This window comes from Macaca nemestrina, chromosome 3, assembly GCF_043159975.1.
Source record: "Macaca nemestrina isolate mMacNem1 chromosome 3, mMacNem.hap1, whole genome shotgun sequence".
NCBI lineage: Eukaryota > Metazoa > Chordata > Mammalia > Primates > Cercopithecidae > Macaca > Macaca nemestrina.
In genome coordinates, this window is record NC_092127.1 from 61,736,459 (window position 1) to 61,759,927 (window position 23,469).

At 39.7% G+C, this 23,469-nt stretch overlaps 1 protein-coding gene across 5 annotated transcripts in view; it reads left to right on the forward strand.

The window, feature by feature from the left end:
* The window catches only part of LOC105486098 (major facilitator superfamily domain containing 8), a 56,057-nt gene extending 52,246 nt beyond the window's left edge, over window positions 1-3,811 (forward strand). For all 5 annotated transcript variants that reach the window (XM_011748784.3, XM_011748782.2, XM_011748783.2 and 2 more), the window contains one exon: window positions 803-3,811. In XM_011748784.3, coding sequence (XP_011747086.2) covers window positions 803-1,009 — 207 coding nt within the window. In that variant the 3' untranslated portion in view covers window positions 1,010-3,811. The remainder of the gene's footprint in view (window positions 1-802) is intronic.
* Window positions 3,812-23,469: the final 19,658 nt, after the last annotated feature.

The following is a 23,469-nucleotide window of genomic DNA, read 5'->3' on the forward strand; positions in this document are numbered from 1 at the left end:
TCCAAACATATCCACATTTGTACCTTTTTTTAGAAAAAGGGAGAAATGGACTATATCACATGGCTATATGTTTTCAGAAGATTTTACTGTCTCTATATAAGGCTTTATTCTTGTAAATAGCTGCTTATTAGTACCATAAGACAGGGCAAGGAAAAATTTTAAAAATATAAGTAGCTGCTTAGCATTCCAGTTATTAAGTATACCATAGTTTATTCACTTAATCTACCAGTGACATTTAGGTTGTTTCCAATTTGAGGCTATTAAAAGCAATGCTGCCCTGAACATTCTTGGGCAGTTTATGTGGATTATGGTTTTGGATACAGAAGTTGTAGGAGTGGCATTGTGGTAGAGTGTAAAATGGCACAGTGGAGTCAGCCAAATATGGCTTCAAACTTCTTGAACAAGTTACTTAAACTTTCTGAGTTTCAGTTTCTACCTTTGTTAAACGGGGATAACACCTGTCATCGAAACTTATGAACATTACAAATGATGTATGTAAAGCACCTACCTCAGTGACTGGCATGTAGCAGTTACAAAATAAGTGTTAGCTTTAAAAGGTATTTCAATTTTATTATTCCCAGGGCTTCAGCAGACATTAAGTTTTCCCTTTATACTCCTTTTATTTTTCTTAATCTGACTTGATATCAAATGCTATATTTATAGGAGGCATTTTATGTTTAAAAGTAAAAGATGGAGAAAGCGATTCTTGTTAGTTTGCTGTAGTTTGGTAATACCATTTCTTTGCTTTTAAATAACTAAACCCCAATATCAATCTGCTTGTCCCCCATTTCACCCCCAACAGGGTGTATACATGGGCTGGTTAACAGCATCTGGAAGTGGAGCCCGGATTCTTGGGCCTATGTTCATCAGCCAAGTGTATGCTCACTGGGGACCACGATGGGCATTCAGCCTGATGTGTGGAGTAGTAGTGCTCACCATCACACTCCTGGGAGTGGTTTACAGAAGACTCATTGCTCTTTCTGTAAGGTATGGGAGGATTCAGGAATAAACTAGCTAAGACTGTGATGGAAACTACTTGCTGTGTGGCACTTCCTGGCTAAAGCTCTTCTAGACAATTGTGATGAGCCAGTCTCCAAGAATCAGACTACAGATATTGCAGATTTTGAAGAACAAGAACATATGTTGAATAACAGAGAGAATTCTACATGTGATTGTGAATAGTAAGTTATATAAAAACATACTAGATCATAATTTCCTTATCTCAGAATGAAAATTATTCTTATAACACCTTTTTGTGGTTGCATGAACTAATGAGTGACGGACAACGATGTATAAATGTGAAGTTGTATTCTTAATACCAACTGCAGAAGTGTCATTAAAATGATATACAGTGGAACCAGAAAGAGGGTTTTGTTAAGAATTAGCTATAGCAGAATAAAATTATAGAATCTAAAAAACTCAAGTAGAGGTATTTTTATTCAGACACCTACTTTTTATTTATAAAAAAATATATTTTCTATTATCAAGTTCCCTTATGAAATAAAAATTATAACACTTATATTTTCCATTTAGCATGCCTAACATCCTACCTTGCCTTCTATGAGTCTTCTAATTCTGCACCTATGCCTTATTTTAGTTCAGGGTTTCAGTAAGTAACCCCTACATTCATAAATGAGGATGAATAATGCTAATATTTGAGCAATACAGAGGATTAAGAGATCAAGATACTTCACTGCCTATTAGCCTAATAGGGTTACCTACTTTCTTTCAAATGCCAATAATTCACATTAGAAACATAATCCAGATATGTGTTATTGTATATATATACAAAACAGTAAATGGTTTATTAAAATTATTGCTATTTTTCAACCCCCTTAAACTGGAGAAAAACATTTAATTAGTAAAACATTAATTAATTTACTTCCATTTTTCCCATCTCTCAGTAGTGGTGGGGAGGAACACAACATTTTTCAATCTATGTCTGCATAGTTGTTTAGAGCTGCAGAATTTTAGTTGGATTTTTAATTTGGATGGTCCCTGACAGCCCCAACCTAGTCAGGCTAATAAGTATTTGAGGCAAAATGGCTTTAATCTAACAATTTACTGAGTTTACCTGAAGTTGGCTAAATAACACTGTATGTTTAACTTCTCCCTCTACATAAGTTGAATGCTGATAAAAGGAACTAGTAGAGAACTGTGTATATGGATAAGCAGTGTTACAGAAAATGCAGAAATATTTCTAAATACTTTTCCAAATGTTTTCTACTTTAAGTTAGAAATATTTTCAAATCTGAGAATAAACACTATAATCTGCACTTTATAGACTGGGTGCAGTGTCTCACGCCTGTAATCCCAGCACTTTGGAAGGCCAAGGCAGGAGGATTGCTTGAGGCCAGGAGTTCAAGACCAGCTTGGGAAACAAAGTGAGATCCTGTATCTACAAAAAATAAAATAAAAACAAAAATTTAAAAATATATAATCTGCACTTTATGCTAAACTTGCTGTGCTCTTACACTCAATTTTTTCAGCTCTAATAAAGGGCTTAATTTGATAGAATTATTCTACGATTAAATTTTGAAGACTGTTCACTCTCCTCTTCCACCCATAGCAAGACTGCTTCCATAGATTTCTCAGAACTGTAGCCAGGTTTCTGGCTATTTGGTCAAGTCTGGGATCCCTCTTACCTATTATTCTGCAGCTGCTTTCTCTGTCTTACATTTTTTGGGCCACTTCTAATCTTAAAGAGTAAACTCCACCGTTGGTTTGCATAGTGTGCATGACAGAAATAACAAGAATAATGGTAGTGATGAAAATGGTAAGAGCAAAATTTGCAGAGTGCTTTCCACATTCCAGGTAATGTGTAACATATAATTTAATTCTTACAGCAGTCTTATGGAGTAAAAATACTATTATGATTCCCATTTTATAGAGGAAAGAATGGAGGCACAGAAAAGTTACTTGTCTATGTAACAGTCTATCCTTAAAGTCCACAGTCTTAACCACTGTATTTTTCATAGTGAGGAAAATAGCCCAGAAAGTTACAGTTTCAATTAGTTACTAATTGTAGGATAACTTAACCATATCAGTGACTCCTATTAGCAGAAATATTTGGGCAACATAAGCTCAGTGACTGGAGCTTTTGTCGTAGCATAATAGCCTGTTTCCAGCAAAAACAGAGAAGTTTCCCAGCTTTCAAAGGTTTATAATATTGATTAATATTTAGATAAACTTAACCTTGCATAAATGACTGTTACTTTCCTTTTTATTGAGAGCATTTTCTTTGGAGCATTTTCTTCTTTGGAGGTTTATACCTTGCTCATCTTGGCACAAAAGAAGGCGAAAGGAAGTAACACGGGATTGAGAAAAGAGCAAGGAGGTAAAGTTTGAGGAAAAAAATCACTCTGTTGATGTCTTCTTGAGGAGGCCAAGTTGAGTATAAAGAGAAAATGACAACAGGAGATTTTAAGGTATGATACATTGTTAAGAGTATTACATATTTAGGAAGAGAAAATATGTTTTTGAAAACATAAATTTAAACTTGAAAGGATGATTTTCATATTTTGAAGGGATTTATAACTTCACGAAGCATCTCTATTCTATCTTGTTCAGCTTTACATTTAAAAATAAACTCTTCTGGTTCATATAAAACTTATCTCTTACATAAAGTGAAATCTGTTAATTTTTTGTTTTGACAAGGATAAACTGCTTGTCTGCATCTGTTTAAGAATAGGTTAACTTATTTTGAGAAGAAATTCTGGGCACCATTTTTGACTATTGAAGACTTATTTGTAATTTAATATCTACTTTACATTGTGAATGTCCATTTTCTAATAAACAAGATTATTTTGCATATGTACCTTAAGCTTTAAAACTGTATTCAGTCGTGCTTTCCATACATATTTAAGGAAGTACCCCCTACGTGCCAATTACCATGTCATTTGGGGGATTGTGCAGTAAACAAAACACACGGAGCTCCAACCTTCATGAGGCTTATGTACCAGCAAGAAAGTCAGATATTCACAAGATGATTTCACAGATGATTATGATTGAGAGAAGGGTGATGAGAGAGAAGCATAGGGAGCTATGAGGGTGAATATGATTAACAGGGAACATGACCTGAACAGGAGAGTCAGGCATGTTTCTCCGGGAATAAATGATTAGCTAAGACCTGGTAGAAGAGAACAATTTGGATTGGTGAAGAGTGGGACAGGTAGTTTTCAGGCAGAATGCAGTGTGTACAAAGCCCTGGAGGTGGGAAGATCTTGGAGCTTTCACAGAACTAAAAATAGGTCCAAGGTGGGTGGACTATAGTGGTTGAGAAGAAGCCTAATATTGGCTGAGTCTATACAGGGACAATGCAAGGCTTTGTAGGCCCCAAGGATGACTTCTTGTGCAACTAAGAGTTTGAGAATTCTATTTAGGCATGGTTAGAGCTAGAGTCCAAATGTCACCAGGACTCTTTTCTTTGAGTTCTACATGTCTCTGCTTGACCTTACTTTCAGATGCCGTCCATGTTGTAGGAAGAGGACCACTGGCAGCCCTAGGCACACAACATCCTTATAGCTCACAATTCTAGAGAAAAATGGCTTGGGTAGTAGTACCAGAAAAAACATGAAGTAGTCGAGTTTAGCTCATGTACATATCCCTGAATTGACCACATGAGAATAGACTCCTCTACCAACCCAGACATAGATCACACATCCATTCTGGAAGTGCAGTGTGGGAGGGAGGAGGGGAAGAACCCTGTGGAGCTTGTCCCAATTACATGGTCTAAACAGACATAACTGGATGAAAAGGAGATTCCACCAAAGAAAGGTTTGCTGACAAAAAATATGTGCCCACTACCCCTCCCAGCTGTTTTCACATCATTGCACTCATAGGAAATATTATATGCCCCATTATGGAAATGGATGAAATCGTTTGTACCCAGCTTCTCTAGCCAATACAGGCCCTATCAATCAACTCCAAGCTCTGAAGGGATCAGTTTACCGTCTGCAAGTATAACAAGTATTTATTTGTGATACACCAATGTTAAAAGCATGGTACTGTTCCATATTAGGTATTTTGGGCTTTATTTAAGAAAAGTGGCTGGGCATAGTGGCTCATGTCAGTAATCCCAGCACTTCAGGAGGCCGAGGCAGGTGGAACACCTGAGGTCAGGAGTTCGAGACCAGCCTGACCACCATGGTGAAACCCTGTCTGTACTAAAAATACAAAAATCAGCCGGGCGTGGTGGCGGGCACCTGTAATCTCAGCTACTCTGCAGGCTGAGGCAGGAGAATCGCTTGAACCTGGGAGGCAGAGGTTGCAATGAGTCAAGATCACGCCACAGCACTCCAGCCTGGGTAACACAGTGAGACTCCCTCTCAAAAAAAAGTGAGAAGGTATTTAAGGTAACATGTTCTCTTAAAAGAATCTTGGGCATCTTGTAGACATGGCTAGTTTCAGGTCTGGGGCAAGGAGAACTGGAGACATTTATTGTGCCAGAAAGCAAGGAAGTTATCAAAGACTACTGAAATCTTGCCAAAAGGACAGAGGACTCAAAGTGGCCAGTAGGCCAAAAAAATGGGGTAATTAACATATAAAGTAGAATAGTATTTGTTGTTAATTTAAACAAATGTGTGAAGATCCATGAGTTCAAAATGATATTAAAAATAAGAAACTTATTGGTCACCTTTGGAGGCTTCTAGAGTGTTCGCTCTTTATTCTGAAAACCAGAAAATAGCTGTGGCTCACACCTGTAATCCCAGCACTTTGGGAAGCAGAGGCGGGAGGATCACCTGAGGTCAGGAGTTTGAGACCAGCCTGGCCAACATGGTGAAACCCTGTCTCTACTAAAATACAAAAAATTAGCCGAGAGTGATGGCGCATGCCTGTAGTCCCAACTGCTCAGGAGGCTGAGGCAGGAGAATCGCTTGAACCCGGGAGGCAGAGGTTGCAGTGAGTTGAGATCATGCCACTGCACTCCAGTCTGGGCAACAAAGTGAGACTCCATCTCAACAACAACAACAAAACCCAGAAAATAAAGAATGAAGCATCTATTCTGCCTGTCCTATACCCGAACATCAGAGTAAACAATATTGAAGGAAAGTTCTTTTCTGTAGAAGAATCCAAGCTAATAAATACAGAGGGGATAATGGAAAAATCTCTATTTAGCAACCTCTAGTGAAATGAGATAATGAGCAATGCTCATCAATGGATGCTGAAACTATGAGGGTGAAAGGTTAATGAGGAACTTTCTAAGGATGGTTGAGGCTGACAACACTTGGACCCACTGATCACTGTTCACATCATTAAAAGTGGGATTAGCATTATGTGCCTCTTGATTTGATGGAGCAGGAAGTACACAGCACCATCTGTGAAAGTGTCCTGCCCAAAACATCAAACCAGAATCTAACCAAGCCTGTACATATAAACCACAAGTTTTAGGATATATAGAGGATAAAAAAAAAAAAAGTTAAATGTCACCTCCAGGAAGTAATTACAATCCAGAAGGTGATATATATATATTTATTTATTTTGAGACAGAGTCTTGCTCTGTCACCCAGGCTGGAGTGCAGTGGCGTGATCTCAGCTCAGTGCAACCTCCAACTCCTGGGTTCAAACAATGCTCCTGCCTCAGCCTCCTGAGTAGCTGGGATTACAGGGGCACGCCACCACGCCTGGCTTTTTTTTTTTTTTTTTTTTTTTTCTATTTTTAGTGGAAATGGGGTTTCACCATGTTGGTCAGGCTGGTCTCCAACTCCTGACCTCAGGTGATCCCTCTGCCCAGGCCTCTCAGTGCTGGGATTACAGGTGTGAGCCACTGCACCAGGCCCAAGGTGATGTATTTTATAGGACAAGTGATCCAGTTACTTTAAAAACAGGGGGCTAAGGGGAAGGACATGGAAAGGTTGAGAAGACAGGATTCAGATGAAAAGAAACTTGAGACATATAAATCAAATGCATTATATAGAGTTTTTTGTATTCTATTTCAAACCAAATGTAAAAAAGATATTTCTGAAGCAATTGGAAAAATGTGAAGCTGGGCTAAATATTAGATGATACTAAAAAATTATTAATTTAGAGGTGTGTGATAATATTGTGCTTTTAAAAAATTCTTATTGATTAAAGATACATACTGAAATTTTTATATAGAAATTACGTGATGTCTTATGGGCATGGCGGCACATGCCTGTAGACCTACCTACTCAGGAGGCTGAGGTGAAAGGATCGTTTGAGCCTGGGAGGTTGAGGCTGCAGTGAGCTGAGATTGTGCCATTGCACTCCAGCCTGGGTGACAGAGCAAGACCCTGTCAAAAAAAAGAAAAGAGAGAGAGAGAATAAATATGGGGAGGGAGGGAGGGAGGAAGGAAAGACACAAGGAAAGAAGGGAGGGAGGGAGGGAGAAATGATGGAAGGAAGGGAGGGAGGGAGGGAGGAAACGTATATATACAACCATTAACAAAGAATGAAATCCTATCATTTGCAGCAACATGGATGGAACTGAGGGTCATCATGTTAGGTGAAATAAGCCAAGCACAGAAATATAAATATCAGCTTAAAAAACCCAAGTGAATCTCATGAAGGTAGAGACTAGATTGGTGAGCCTGGGCAACACGGCAAGATGCTGTCTTTTCTTAAAATTAGCCAGGCATTGTGGACACACATCTGTATTCTTAACTACTCTGGAGGCTGAGGTGGGAGAATTACTTAAACCCAGGGGTTCAAGGCTGTAGTGAACTGTGATTATGCCACCGCACTACAGCCTGGGTGACAGAGGAAGACCTTGTCTCTAAAAATAAATGAAAAATAAGAATTTTTTAAAAGATAAGAACTGAGTGTCATTTTAAGTGAACTAAAATAAATGATTAGGTGATGGAAACTTGACAAAAAATGAAAATCATAATTGGAAACCAGAAATGTGGCCAGGTATGGAACTCATGCCTGTAATCCCAGCACTTTGGGAGGCCAAGGTGGGTGAATCACTTGACGTCAGGAGTTTGAGACCAGCCTGGCCAGCATGGAAAAACCCCGTCTCTACTAAAAATACAAAAATTAGCCAGGTATGGTGGTGCACGCCTGTAATCCCAGCTACTCGGGAGGCTGAGGCAGGAGAATTATTTGAACTCAGGAGGCGGAGGTTGCAGTGAACTGAGATCACGCCATCACACTCCAGCCTGGGCAACAGGGCAAGATTTTCTCAAAAAACAAAACAAACCAAAACCAAAACAAAACAAAAGAGAAAAGGAAACAGAAATGAGACAGACAATAGGAAGATATGAAAATGTTGCTGGGAGAGCTCAGGAAAGAATAAGAAATTTAAAAAACAATTTTATGCATGAAGACCAAATTAAAAGGAACACAAAAGTGATTTAGTTATCACAGATAACTTCATAAGAAAATAAAAGATGAGGGGAAATCAAAATAGCTTAAATAGGGCCAGGCGTGGTGGCTCATGCCTGTAATCCCAGCACTTTGGGAGGCCAAGGTGGGCAGATCACCTGAGATCAGGAGTTCGAGACCAGCCTGACTAACATAGTGAAACCCTGTCTCTATGAAAAACACACACAAAAAAATTAGGTGGGCGTGGTGGTATGCCCCTATAATCCCAGTTACTCAGGAGGCTGATGCAGGAGAATCACTTGAACCCAGGAGTCGGAGGTTACAGAAAATTTCCTACTGAAGATCGCTTTGCTTGAATGAGCGTTAACTGCAATGTGAATGCTGAGACTTATCGTGTTGCCACATTTGCCATGTCCCACGGACATTGTCACTTCCTTGACTAACCTATCCTGCCTTATAACCACTATCCATTTCCAGAACTTTTCATCACCCCAAATTCTGTACCCATTAAATAATAACTTCCCATTTGCCCCTCTGTCTAGCCCTTGGTAACCTCTGTTTTACTTTTTGTCTCTATGAATTTGTGTATTCTGGGTACTTTGTGTAAGTAGAATCATACAATGCTTATACTTTTGTGTCACTTAGCATAATGTCTTCAAGGTTCATCCATGTTGTATCATGTATCAATATTTAATTCCTTTTTTAGACTGAATAATTTTCCATTGTATTTACATACTGTACCATGTTTTGTTTATCCGTTCATCCACTGATGGACTCTTGAGTTGCTTCCACCTTTTGAGTATTATAAATATCTTTCTTTAGCTTTTTGTGCTGGGTACATAATTGGTTTATTTTCTACTGTCATTTTTATTGATATAGATACTTAATGTTACTTATTTTCCTCTGAAATCTGTTTTAGCTGCATCCATTCTGATATGTTATCTTTTCAGTACTATTTTTTTCAAGAAATTCTGTGATTTCAGTTCATATTTCTTCTATGACCTAAGTTTGTTACAAAGCATGTTTTACAAATTAATTTTTAAGGAATTGTCCAATATATACAGAGGTAGATGGGATAGTATAATCTATCTCACTGTACTAATCACTCAGCTTCAAAAATTATCAACTTATCAATTTTATTTCACTATCTGCCCATCTCCTTCCTGAAACTGTATTACAGTCATGTATTGCTTGACGATGGGGATATGTTCTGAGAAATGCATCAAGTGAGTTCATTGTTGTGCAAACACCATGGAGTGTACTTACACAATCCTAGATGGTATAACCTACTACACACCTAGACTATATGGTATAACCTGTTGCTCATAGGCTACAAACCTGTACAGCATGTTACCGTACTGAAGACTGTGGGCAACTGTAACACAGTGGTAAGTATTTGTGTATCTATACATATCTAAACATAGAAAAGGTACAGTAAAAAATGTGGTATGAAAGACAAAAAATGGTACATCTGTATACATTTGTGTACACTTACCATGAATGGACTAGAATTTGTACTCAGTGAGTCAGTGAGTGAGTGGTGAGTAAGCGTGACTATACACTTAGGCTATCCTACATTTATAAAATTTATTATTTTTTCTTTTTTTGAGATGGAGTCTTGCTCTGTTACCCAAGCTGGAGTGCAGTGGTGCAATCTCGGCTGCAACCCCTGCCTCCTGGGCTTATGTGATTCTCCTGCTTTAGCCTCCTGAGTAGCTGGGACTATAGGCAGGTGCCATCATATCTGGCTAACTTTTTGTATTTTTAGTAGAGATCAGATTTCAAGGTGTTCACCAGGCTGGTGTCGAACTCCTGACTTCAGGTGATCTGCCTGCCTCAGCCTCCCAAAGCACTGGGATAACAGGTATGAGCTACCACGCCCGGTCGAATTACACTTTTCAGAATTTCTTGTTTCATTGCTTTGGTATTCTTTTCCAAGACTTATATGTACGTTAAATCATCTGTGCCTAGTTTCTACATGTATCGCTTTCTCACAATAATTTTTTATTTTATTTTTATTTTTTTGAGACAGAGTCTCACTTTGTCACCCAGGCTGGAGTGCAGTGGTGCCATCTCGGCTCACTGCAAACTCCGCCTCCCGGTTCATGCCATTCTCCTGCCTCAGCCTCCCAAGTAGCTGGGACTACAGGTGCCCACCACTATGGGCCCGGCTAATTTTTTATGTATTTTTAGTAGAGACGGTGTTTCACCGTGTTAACCAGGATGGTCTCGATCTGCTGAGCCTGTGATCTGCCCGTCTCGGCCTCCCAAAGTGCTGGGATTACAGGCATGAGCCACGGCGCCTGGCCTGTATATTCTTAACAGTAACAACAATACCAACTAAGAACTATTCTTGTCTCACTTGCCCCCAATCCCCCAAAATAAAACTAAATCTAATGAAGTTTCTGGATCTTTTGGAAAATTGAGAAGATAGATGAATATGTTAAAGGACACCATGGGAATCCAATCAGTTAAATCAATAATAGAATGTTAGAAGTGCTATAGAAGAAATGCCTCAGTTTCTTCAACAAATGAATTTCAGAAAAACTGGTGGTAGAGGGGGAATATGTTAAAAGATTAAGAGGTTTATCAATGAAATGCAACATGTAGATCTTGTTTGGATTCTGATTTAAGCAAACACTGTTTTTTTTTTTTTTTTTGGTAAAAGTATCAGAAGGAATTGAACATTGGCTGAATATTTGAGGATATAATATAATGAAAACTTTCTTTTGGGGTATAATGATATTCTGGCTATTCCTAAAGGGTTATTTATGGATAAGATGATATGATGCCTAGAATTTGCTTCTAAATAATCTAGCTGGGAGAGGGTAAAATGAGGTACAAGTGATACAAGATTCGCCACATGCTAACTATTGAAGCTGGGTGATGGTTACATAGGGGCTCATCATCCTAGTCCATTTATATTTGTATGAATCTTTCCATAATAAAATAGCTTTTAAGTGAAGGACTTACAAAGCCAGTTGGGTGGGCCGGGCGTAGTGGTTCACGCCTGTAATCCCAGCACTTTGGGAGGCCAAGGCGGGCGGATCACGAGGTCAGGAGACTGAGACCATCCTGGCTAACACGGTGAAACCCCGTCTCTAATAAAAATACAAAAAATTAGCCGGGCGAGGTGGCGGGCGCCTGTGCTACTGGGGAGGCTGAGGCAGGAGAATGGCGTGAACCCTGGGGGCGGAGCTTGCAGTGAGCCGAGATCGCGCCACTGCACTCCAGCCTGGGCGACAGAGCGAGACGCCGCCTCAAAAAAAAAAAAAAAAAAAAAAAAATGCCGATTAGGTGGGTTCACTTTAGATTTCCCTGCAAGATCGTGGTTTGTTGGGGAACCCAACCTTAGGTCTTTCCTGCTGGAATGGACAGATTGTTTAATTAAGTCTCCAGTGTCCTGACCAGAGGGACAACGTGTGGCTGCCTATATTCTGGGAGCTAAGCAGGAGGAGGTTGAAGAGTAGAGGTGGGGTGTCTCTGCATTCAGCATTCACTATGTACAGTCACTTTATCCCTCCATTTTTATTTTATTTATTTATTTATTTTTGAGACGGAGTCTTGCTTTGTCTCGCCCAGGTTGGAGTGCAGTGGCGCCACCTCAGCTCTCTGCAGCCTCTGCTTTCGGGGTTCAAGCGATTCTCCTGTCTCAGCCTCTCAAGTCGCTGGGACCACAGGCATGTGCCACCATACCGGTTAATTTTGTATTTTTAGTAGAGACGGGGTTTCATCATGTTGGCCAGGCTGGTCTCAAATTCCTGACCTCAGGTGATCCACCTGCGTCGGCCTCCCAACCTCCATTTTTAGAATGGTACCCACACCCTCAACTGTTACTCCCCAGTTCACAAATAATTCCAGATGGGGGACATAATCTTATTAAGTTATACATATACACATATATGTATGTATACATACACTAAGAAAAAGCCAGGCAACACAGTAGGAAATAGGAAACATTGAAATATACCCAAATATATATTTGTTTTACATATATAAAACTTTTCACAAGGCCAGGCACGGTGGCTCACGCCTGTAATCCCAGCACTTTGGTGAGCCAAGGCGGGCGGATCATGAGGTCAGGAGATCGAGAGGATCCTGGCTAACATGGTGAAACCCCATCTCTACTAAAAATACAAAAAAAAAAAAAAAAAAAAAAAATTAGCTGGGCGTGGTGGCGGGCACCTGTAGTCCCAGCTACTCAGGAGGCTGAGGCAGGAGAGTGGTGTGAACCTGGGAGGCGGAGCTTGCAGTGACTACACTCCAGCCTGGGCAACAGAGTGAGACTCTCTCAAAAAAAAAAAAAAAAAAAAAAACCAAAAACGACAACAACAACAAAATACTTTCGACATTATACACTTAGAAAAAGTAAAACAAACCATATGTTTTGGAAGGCAATCTAGAAGAATATCTTTGCAACTTTGTATGTAACTAAAGAAACAAACAGAAAAAAAAAAACACTAGCCATAAAGAAAGATTGCATAATTGAACTATATTAAAGTTAAGAACTTATGTTTATCAAAAGATACTATTAGGAGAGTGAAAGGACAAGCCTATACACAGAGACAATTTATAGAGTTCTCAGAGAAATGCCTGGTGTGTAGTAATCGTTCAATGAATATTGACTGCTATTATTCCTATTATTGTTGTTGTTGTTACTGGGAAACAAGAACTGGTCCTACATTTATGAAACAATTATGCTGAAATAGTGACCTCTGATACACAGAGCAATATGTTTATGCTCCTAGCAGTATGTTTAAGAACGGATAAACATTTTCATAAGTGTTTGAGGTTTTTATCTATGAAGAATGTGTCACTTGGTGACTTCTGTGCATTTCATCTCGCCTGTTTAGTTTTTACCTTCCAATCATTTAGAAATGTCATCTTTGTCCCAAACCCTAATTTTCCTGTATCATGCTTACTAGGAAAACAGATAATAATTGTTTTCACTCCCATATCATGTTTAGCTCCGTGTCAGTTATCCTCTGGGATACTTTGTTAGCTTCCTTTGAAAGATCTCAGAGATGGATATTGTCCCAAATGGCAGTTTTACAAAACAATGTCTTCCATAAGGAACATAAAGGTTGTCAGCGTGGCATTTTCTTCCTCCAGTGAAATCTGCCAAAATCCATTGGCGCCATCCAGCCTGTGGAGAATGTGGAACCTCTCGCCAACTTAATTAAGGAGGATGTCTTCTAGCACTGGTAACATGTTTTCCTTACATGCGTGTTAATAAAGTATTTTAGAAATATATACATATATATTTTTAAAAGGACAAGCATAGAAAGGAAGAATATATTTGCAACAAATGTCAATAAACAAAGGACACATACTGATAACTTTTTTTTTTTTTAACATTTTTATTTTTTGAGATGGAGTCTCGCTCTGTCGCCCAGGCTGGAGTGCAGTGGCGTGATCTCGGCTCACTGCAAGCTTTGCCTCCCGGTTCATACCATTCTCTTGCCTCAGCCACCTGAGTTGCTGGGACTACAGGCGCCCGCCACTATGCCTGGCTTATTTTTTGTATTTTTAGTAGAAATGGGGTTTCACCGTGTTAGCCAGGATGGTCTTGATCTCCTGACCTCGTGATCCGCTCACCTCGGCCTCCCAAAGTGCTGGGATTACAGGGGTGAGCCACTGCGCATGGCCCATACTGAGAACTCTTAAAATCCACTAAGAAAAAGCCAGACAACACAATAGGAAAAAATAGGCAAAAGACATTAAGAGGCAAATCACAAGACAAATATCTAATAAACACTTAACATTTCAACCTCCTTAGTAATGAGGAGAATTCAAGTTAAAACCACATTGATACATTGTTCTTGAACACCTGGCCTCAAGCTACCTTCCTGCCTGGCCTTACACTATTCTATCAAACTGGCAATAATTTTAAGAGACTCTAACAGCAAGTTCTGGTGAGGATATGAAGCAAAATATATTTTTATATGCTGCAAGTGGAAGTGTAAAAAAATTAGGCATTATCTATTGAAGTTTGACATACACAAATCATAAGATTAGTAAATTCATTTGAGTAAAATCCTAGAGAAACTTGTATGTAGCTGCATCAGAAGATGTTCATAAAGTATATATTTACAGCCAAAATCTGTAAACAACTCAAATGTCCATCAATAGTATAACAGATAAACAAATTGCTGTACATTATACACTGGAAAACTACAAAGGAACCAGTCCAGGTACAAAAAGGAAAGTAGAGAGATGTCTCCAAAAGGGGGGATAAATGGATCAACAGAAAAGCACAGACAGATTACCTGATGTATCAGAGCAAACAAAATAATTCCAGACAAAAAAATTGTTCAAGAAATATAATTCTAATATAGTACATAGTTCAGCTGTATTTTCTTTTTTTCTTTTTATTTTTAAAATGGAGTTCGTTCTTGTTGTCCAGGCTGGCATACTATGGTATAATCTTGGCTCACCACAACCTCCACTTCCTGGATTCAAGTGATTCTCCTGCCTCAGCCTCCAGAGTAGCTGGGATTACAGGCATGCGCCACCATGCCTGGCTAATTTTGTATTTTTAGTAGAGATGGGGTTTCTCCATGTTGGTCAGGCTGGTCTCAAACTCCCGACCTCAGGTGATCTGCCTCCCTTGGCCTCCCAAAGTGCTGGGATTACAGGCATGAGCCACTGCACCTGGCGGAGCTGTGAATATTTTCATAGTCGTAGTAATATAAACATTGAATATTAAACTACCACCATTCCCCTGCCCCAGAGAAAATGAGTAGAGAGAAAAAAGGGGATTAAAGGAAACTCAACTTGAAAGAAGTAACTGGAAAAAAAGAAAAGCAAAGCAAAAATATGGTACATGGAAAGCACAAAATTAATTACTAGACATAAATCCAAATAGAACTGTAATGACAACAAGACAGCCAGAAATAATGATATATGTAAAAATTAGAAGTTATTAAATTGTAATACAAATTAAAATTTAGCTATATGTTATGTATAAGAAAAATATGTAAAAAATAAAGTCATAAAGACAAAGAGATAATAAAAAGTATACTAGTTAAGTTCTGTTAAAGCAGAAATGTATGTTTTGGGTCATCGGCCTTTAAAATTTAGCTCAGGTCGGGTGCGGTGGCTCACGCCTGTAATTCCAGCACTTTGGGAGGCCGAGGCAGGTGGATCACTTGAGGTCAGGAGTTGAAGACCAGCCTGGCCAACATGTTGAAACCCTATCCCTACTAAAAATACAAAAATTAGCTGGGCATGGTGGCATGTCCAGCTGTTTGGGAGGCTGAGGCAGGAGAATCGCTTGAACCCGAGAGGCAGAGGTTGCAGTGAGCCGAGATCATGCCACTGCACTCCAGCCTGGGTGACAGAAGGAGACTCTAAAAAAAATAAATAAGTAAATAAAATAAAATATCGCTCAGGATTACTTTATTTCCATTTTTAATTAATTAATTAATTTTTGAGACAGTCTTGCTCTGTTGCCCAGGCTGGAGTGCAGTGGCATGATCTTGGCTCACTGCAACCTCTGTCTTTCAGGTTCAAGCAATTCTCCTGTTTCAGCCTCCCGAGTAGCTGGGATTACAGGCGTGTGCCACCATGCCCAGTGCATTTTTGTATTTTTAGTAGAGATGGGGTCTCATCATGTTTAACAGGCTGGTCTTGAACTCCTGACCTCAAGTGATCCGCCCACCTTGGCCTCCCAAAGTGTTAGGATTATAGATGTCAGCCACCACGCCCGAAATTTTATTTCAGTTTTTAAGGGGAAACTGTTATTACTGATCATACTTTCTCTAAGGGCTTACATCCTTCCTTTCCCCAAAGTTGAATTATCAATGTGTTAATTCTCATATATACTGCCATATTACTTTCACAGTTATCATTTATACCCTAATCAACACCTGAGAATGTCTTATACATATTGTGAGCATTATTATTTCAATTTTTTTTTTTTAAGACAGAGCCTTGCTGTGTCACCCAGGCTGGGGTGCAGTGGCGCTATCTTAGCTCACTGCAACCTCCACCTCCCAGGTTCTAGAGATTCTTGTGCCTCAGTGTCCCAAGTGGCTGGGATTAGAGGCATGCACCACCTAGCCTTGCTAATTTTTGTATTTTTAGTTGAGACATGGTTTCACCATGTTGGCCAGGCTGGTATTGAACTCCTGACCTCAGGTGACCTGCCTGCCTCAGCCTCCCAAAGTGCTGGATTATAGGCATGAGCCACTGCACTGGGCTATTATTTAATCTTAAACCCATTCTTTGAAAAAAGAAAATTATTCTTTTGCTTTAACTTTGCATTTCCCCAACTTTTATGAGGTTGAGCATATTTCCTTTTTATTGATGATATGGACTTCTTTCCTTTGTGAACTATCAATTCATATGTCTTGTCCATTTTTCTACTGTGTGACAATAGAAAATTTCCTTCAATCCCCTTTTTTCCGTTACTGGTTTTCTCTGGGAGAGGGGTATGGTGGTAGTTTAATATCAGTTCTGCAATTTATGTTGCAAATATATTATTTTTCTTCCTTATTGTCTGAGGCAAAAACCTACAAAACAATGTTGAATAATCATAACATTGTCTACTTGTCTACTTAAAAGAAATAGCTCTAATATTCCTGATTATAAAAACCAGCAGGACACATTAGGTTAAACAGTCTTTATGATATTGAAGTCATTTCATTCTATTCTTATTCCTTCATTAGGAATGGCTATCCCACTATCACATATTCTTTTTCATCATGTCAATTAATTGCATCAAGTTCTTCAGTGTTAAAATATTCATTAAGGAATAGGAACAGCTCTGGTCTACAACTCCCAGCAAGATCAACGCAGAGGTCAGGTGATTTCTGCATTTCCAACTGAGGTACCTGGTTCTTCTCATTGGGACTGGTTGGATACTGGGTGCAGCCCATGGAGGGCGAGCCGAAGCAGGGCAGGGTGTCGCCTCATCCAGGAAGCACAAGGGGCCAGGGGATTTCCCTTTCCTAGCAAAGGGAAGCTGTGAATGACTGCACCTGGAGGAGCGGTACACTGCTGCCCAAATACTGCGCTTTTCCCACAGTCTTTGCAACCGGCAGAACAAGAGATCCACTCCCATGCCTGGCTTGGCAGATCCCATGCCAATGGAGCCTTGCTTGCTGCTAGCACAGCAGTCTGAGATCGACCTAGGACGTGGGAGCATGGTTGGGGGGAGGAACGTCCACTACTGCTGGGGCTTGAGTTGGCAATTCTGTGCTCACAGTGTAAACTAAGTGGCAGGGAAGCTCAAACTGGACAGAGTCCACTGCAGCTCAGCAAGGCCTACTGCCTCTCTAGATTCCACCTCTGTGGGCAGGGTATATCTGAACAAAAGGCAGCAGACAGCTTCTCCAGACTTAAACATCCCTGCCTGACAGCTCTGAAGACAGCAGTGGTTCTCCCAGCATGGCGTTTGAGCTCCGATAATGGAGAGACTTCCTCCTCAAGTGGGTCCCTGATCCCTGTGTAGCCTGACTGGGAGACACCTCCCAGTAGGGGCTGACAGACACCTCATACAGGGGGTGCCCCTCTGGGCAAAGCTTCCAGAGGAAGGATCAGGCAGCACTATTTGCTGTTCTGCAGCCTCTGATGGTGATACCCTGGCAAACAGGGTCTGGAGTGGACCTCCGCAAACTCCAACAGACCTGCAGCTGAGAGGCCTGTTAGAAAGAAAACTAACAAACAGAAAGGAATAGCATCAACGTCAACAAAAAGGACATCCACACCAAAACCCCATCTGTAGGTCACCATCATCAAAGAGCAAAGGTAGATAGAACCACAAAGATGAGGAGAAACCAGAGCAGAAGGGCAGAAAATGCCAAAAACCAGAATGCCTCTTTTCCTCCAAAGGAACACAACTCCTCGCCAGCAAGGGAACAAAACTGGATGGAGAACGAGTTTGACAAGTTGACAGAAGTAGGCTTCAGAAGGTCGGTAATAAAAACTTCTCCGAGCTAAAGGAACATGTTCTAACCCATTGCAAAGAAGCTAAAAGTCTTGAATGGCTTTTTCATTCATAAAAACGAATGGCTAACTAGAATAACCAGTGTATAGAAGAGCTTAAATGACCTGATGGAGCTGAAAACACAGTACTAGAACTTCGTAAAGCATACACAAGCTTCGATAGCCGATTCGATCAAGTGGAAGAAAGGATATCAGTGATTGAAGATCAAATTAAGGAAATAAATTAAGAAGACAAGATTAGCAAAAATAAGCAAACAAAGCCTCCAAGAAATATGGGACTCTGTGAAAAGACCAAATCTACATTTGATTGGTGTACCTGAAAGTGAGGGGGAGAATGGAACCAAGATACAAAACACTCTTCAGGATATTATCCAGGAGAACTTCCTCAACCTAGCAAGACAGGCCAACATTCAAATTCTGGAAATACAGAGCACACCACAAAGATACTTCTAAAGAAGAGCAACCCCAAGACAAATAATCATCACATTCACCAAGGTTGAAATGAAGGAAAAAATGTTAAGCGCAGCCAGAGAGAAAGGTCGGGTTACCACAAAGGGAAGACCATAAGACTAACACCGGATCTCTTGGCAGAAACCTGACAAGTCAGAAGAGAGTGGAGGCCAATATTCAACATTATTAAATAATTTTCAACCCAGAATTTTATATCCAGCCAAACTAAGCTTCATAAGTGAAACAGAAATAAAATCCTTTACAGACAAACAAATGCTGAGGGATTTTGTCAACACCAGGCCTGCCTTGTAAGAGCTCCTGAAGGAAGCACTAAACATGGAAGGAACAACCAGTACCAGCCACTGCAAAAACATGCCAAATTGTACAGACCATCAATGCTATGAAAAAACTGCATCAATTAACGGGCAAAATATCCAGCTAGCATCATAATTACAGCATCAAATTCACATATAACAATATTAATCTTAAATGTAAATGGGCTAAATGCCCCAGTGAAAAGACACAGACTGGCAAATTGGATAAACAGTCAAGACCCATCGATGTGCTGTATTCAGGAGACTCATGTCACGTGCAAAGGCACATATAGGCTCAAAATAAAGGGATGGAGGAAGATCTACCAAGCAAATGGAAAGCCAAAAAAAAAAAAAAAAAAAAAAAAGGCAGGGGTTGCAATCTGGTCCCTGATAAAACAGACTTTAAACCAACAAAGATGAAAAGAGACAAAGAAGGCCATTACATAATGGTAAAGGTATCAATTCAACAAGAAGAACTAACTATCCTAAATATATATGCACCCAATACAGGAACACCCAGATTCATAAAGCAAGTTTGTAGAGACGTACAGAGACTTAGACTCCCACACAATAATAATGGGAGACTTTAACATCCCATTGTCAATATTAGATCAACGAGACAGAAAATTAACAAGGATATCCAGGACTTGAACTCAGCTCTGGACCAAGCAGACCTAATAAGACATCTACAGAACTCTCCATCCCAAATCAACAGAATATACATTCTTCTCAGCACCACATCGCACTTATTTGAAAATTGACCACATAATTGGAGGTAAAACATTCCTCAGCAAGTGTAAAAGAACAGAAATCACAACCAGCTGTCTCTCAGACCACAGTGCAATCAAATTAGAACTCAGGATTAAGAATATCACTCAAAACCGCACAACTACATGGAAACCGAACAACCTGCTCCTGAGTTACTACTGGATACATAACGAAATGAAGGCAGAAATAAAGATGTTCTTTGAAACCAATGAGAACAAAGACACAACAAACCAGAATCTCTGGGACACATTTAAAGCAGTGTGTAGAGGGAAATTTATAGCACTAAATGCCCACAAGAGAAAGCAGGAGAGACCTAAAATCAACACCCTCACATCACAATTAAAAGAACTAGAGAAACAAGAGCAAACAGATTCAAAAGCTAACAGAAGACAGACAAGAAATAACTAAGATCAGAGCAGAACTGAAGGAGACAGAGATGCAAAAAACCCTTAAAAAAAAATCAATGAATCCAGGAGCTGGTTTTTTTTAAAGATCAACAAGATAGGCTGCTAGCAAGACTAATAGTAAAGAGAGAAGAATCAAATAGACACAATAAAAAATGATAAAGGGGATATCACCACCGATCCCACAAAAATACAAACTACCGTCAGAGAACACTATAAGCACCTCTACACAAATAAACTAGAAAATCTAGAAGAAATGGATAAATTCCTGGACACATATACCCTCCCAAGACTAAACCAGGAAGAAGCTGAATCCCTGAATAGACCAATAACAGGTTCTGAAATTGAGGCAATAATAGCCTACCAACCAAACAAAAGTCCAGGACTAGACGGATTCACAGTCAAATTCTACCAGAGGTACAGAAAGGAGCTGGTACCATTCCTTCTGAAACTATTCCCATCAATAGAAAAAGAGGGAATCCTCCCTAACTCATTTTATGAGGACAAAAAAAGAGAATTTTAGGCCAATATCCTTGATGAACATCGATGTGAAAATCCTCAATAAAATAATGGCAAACCGAATCCAGCAGCACATCAAAAAGCTTATCCACCATAATCAAGTGGGTTCATCCCTGGGATGCAAGGCTGGTTCAACATACACAAATCAATAACCGTAATCCATCACATAAACACAACCAATGACAAAAATCAAATGATTATCTCAATAGATGCAGAAAAGGCCTTCAACAAAATTCAACAGCCCTTCATGCTAAAAACTCTCAATAAACTCGGCATCGATGGAATGTATCTCAAAATAATAAGAACTATTTATGACAAACCCACAGCCAGTATCATATTGAATGGGCAAAAACTGGAAGCATTCCCTTTGAAAACTGGCAAAAGACAAGGATGCCCTCTCTTACTACTCCTATTCAACATAGTATTGGAAGTTCTGGCCAGGACACTCAGGCAAGAGAAAGCAATAAAGGGTATTCAAATAGGAAGAGAGGAAGTCAAATTGTCTCTGCCTGCAGATGACATGATTGTCTGCTTAGAAAACCCCATTGTCTCAGTCCCAAATCTCAAGCTGATAAGCAACTTCAGCAAGGTCTCAGAATACAAAATCAATGCAAAAGTCACAAGCATTCCCATACACCAATAACAGAAAAAGAGCCAAATCTTGAGTGAACTGTCATTCACAATTACTACAAAGAGAATAAAATAGGAATACAACTTACAAGGGATGTGAAGGACCTCTTCAAGGAGAACTATTAGCCACTGCTCAAGGAAGTGAGAGAGGACACAAACAAATGGAAAAACATTCCATGCTGATGGATAGAAAGAATCAATATTGTGAAAATGGCCATACTGTCCAAAGTAACTTATGGATTCAATGTTATCCCCATCAAGCTACCACTGACTTTCTTCACAGAATTGGAAAAAACTACTTTAAACTTCATATGGAACCAAAAAGGAGCCCGTATAGCCAAGACAATCCTGGGCAAGAAGAACAAAGCTGGAGGCATCACGCTACCTGAGTTCAAATTTTACTACAAGAATACAGTAATGAAAACAGCATGGTACTGGTACCAAAACAGATATATAGACCAATGAAACAGAACAGAAGCCTCAGAAGTAACACCACACATCTACAACCGTCTGATCTTTGACAAACCTGATACACATAAGCATTGGGGAAAGATTCTCTATTTAATAAATGATGTTGGGAAAACTGGATAGCCACATGCAGAAAACTGAAACTGGATCCCTTCCTTACACCTTATACAAAAATCAACTCAAGATGGATCAAAGACTTAAATGTATGACCTAGGACCATAAGACTCCTAGAAGAAAACCTGGGCAATATCATTCAGGACATAGGCAGGGGCAAATACTTCATGTCTAAAACACCAAAAGCAATGGCAACAAATGCCAGAATTGACAAATGGGATCTAATTAAACTAAAGAGCTTCTGCACAGCAAAAGAAACTATCATCAGAATGAACAGGCAACCTACAGAATGGAGAAAACTTTTGCAATCTATCCATCTGACAAAGGGCTAATATCCAGAATCTACAAAGACCTCAAACAAATGTACAAGAAAAAAATAAACAACCTCATCAAAAACTGGACAAAGGATATGAACAGACACTTCTCAAAAGAAGACATTTATGTAGCCAATAGACATGTGAAAAAATGCTCATCATCACTGGTCATTAGAGAAATACAAATCAAAACCACAATGAGATACCATCTCATGCCCGTTAGAATGGCAATCATTAAAAAGTCAAGAAACAAAAGATGCTAGAGAAGTTGTGGAAAAATAGGAACGCTTTTACACTGTTGGTGGGAGTATAAATTAGTTCAACCATTGTGGAAGACAGTGTGGAGATTCCTCGAGGATCTAGAATTAGAAATACCATTTGACCCAGCAATCCCATTACTGGGCATATAACTAAAGCATTATACATCTTTCTATAATAAAGACACATGCACACGTACATTTATTGCAGCACTATTCATAATAGCAAAGACTTGGAACCAACCCAAATGCCCATCAGTGATAGACTGGATTAAGAAAATGTGGCACATATACACCATGGAATACTATGCAGCCATAAAAAAGGATAAGTTCATGTCCTTTGCAGGGACATGGATGAAGCTAGAAACCATCATTCTCAGCAAACTATCACAAGATTAGAAAACCAAACACTGCATGTTCTCATTCATAAGTGGGAGTCGAACAATAAGAACACATGGGGTTGGGCGTGGTGGCTCATGCCTGTAATCTCAGTACTTTGGGAGGACAAGGTGGGCAGATCACCTGAGGTCAGGAGTTCAAGACCAGCCTGGCCAACATGGCAAAACCCCATCTCTACTAAAAATACAAAAATTAGCTGGGCATGGTGGCATGCACCTGTAATCCCAGCTACTTGGGAGGCTGAGGCAGGAGAATCGCTTGAAGCCTGAGAGGCAGAGGTTGCAGTGAGATGAGATAGCGCTATTGCACTCCAGCCTGGGCAAAAGAGTGAGACTCTGTCTCAAACAAAACAAAACAAAACAAAAAACAAAAACACATGGACCTAGGAAGGGGAACATCACACACCGGGGCCTGAGGGGGATGGGAGGCTAGGGGAGGGATAACATTAGAAGAAATACCCAATGTAGGTGACGGGTTGATGGGTGCAGCAAACTACCATGGTATATGTATACCTATGTAACAAAACTGCACGTTCTGCACATGTAATCCAGAACTTAACGTATAACTAAAAAAAAATTCATTAAAATATACCAAG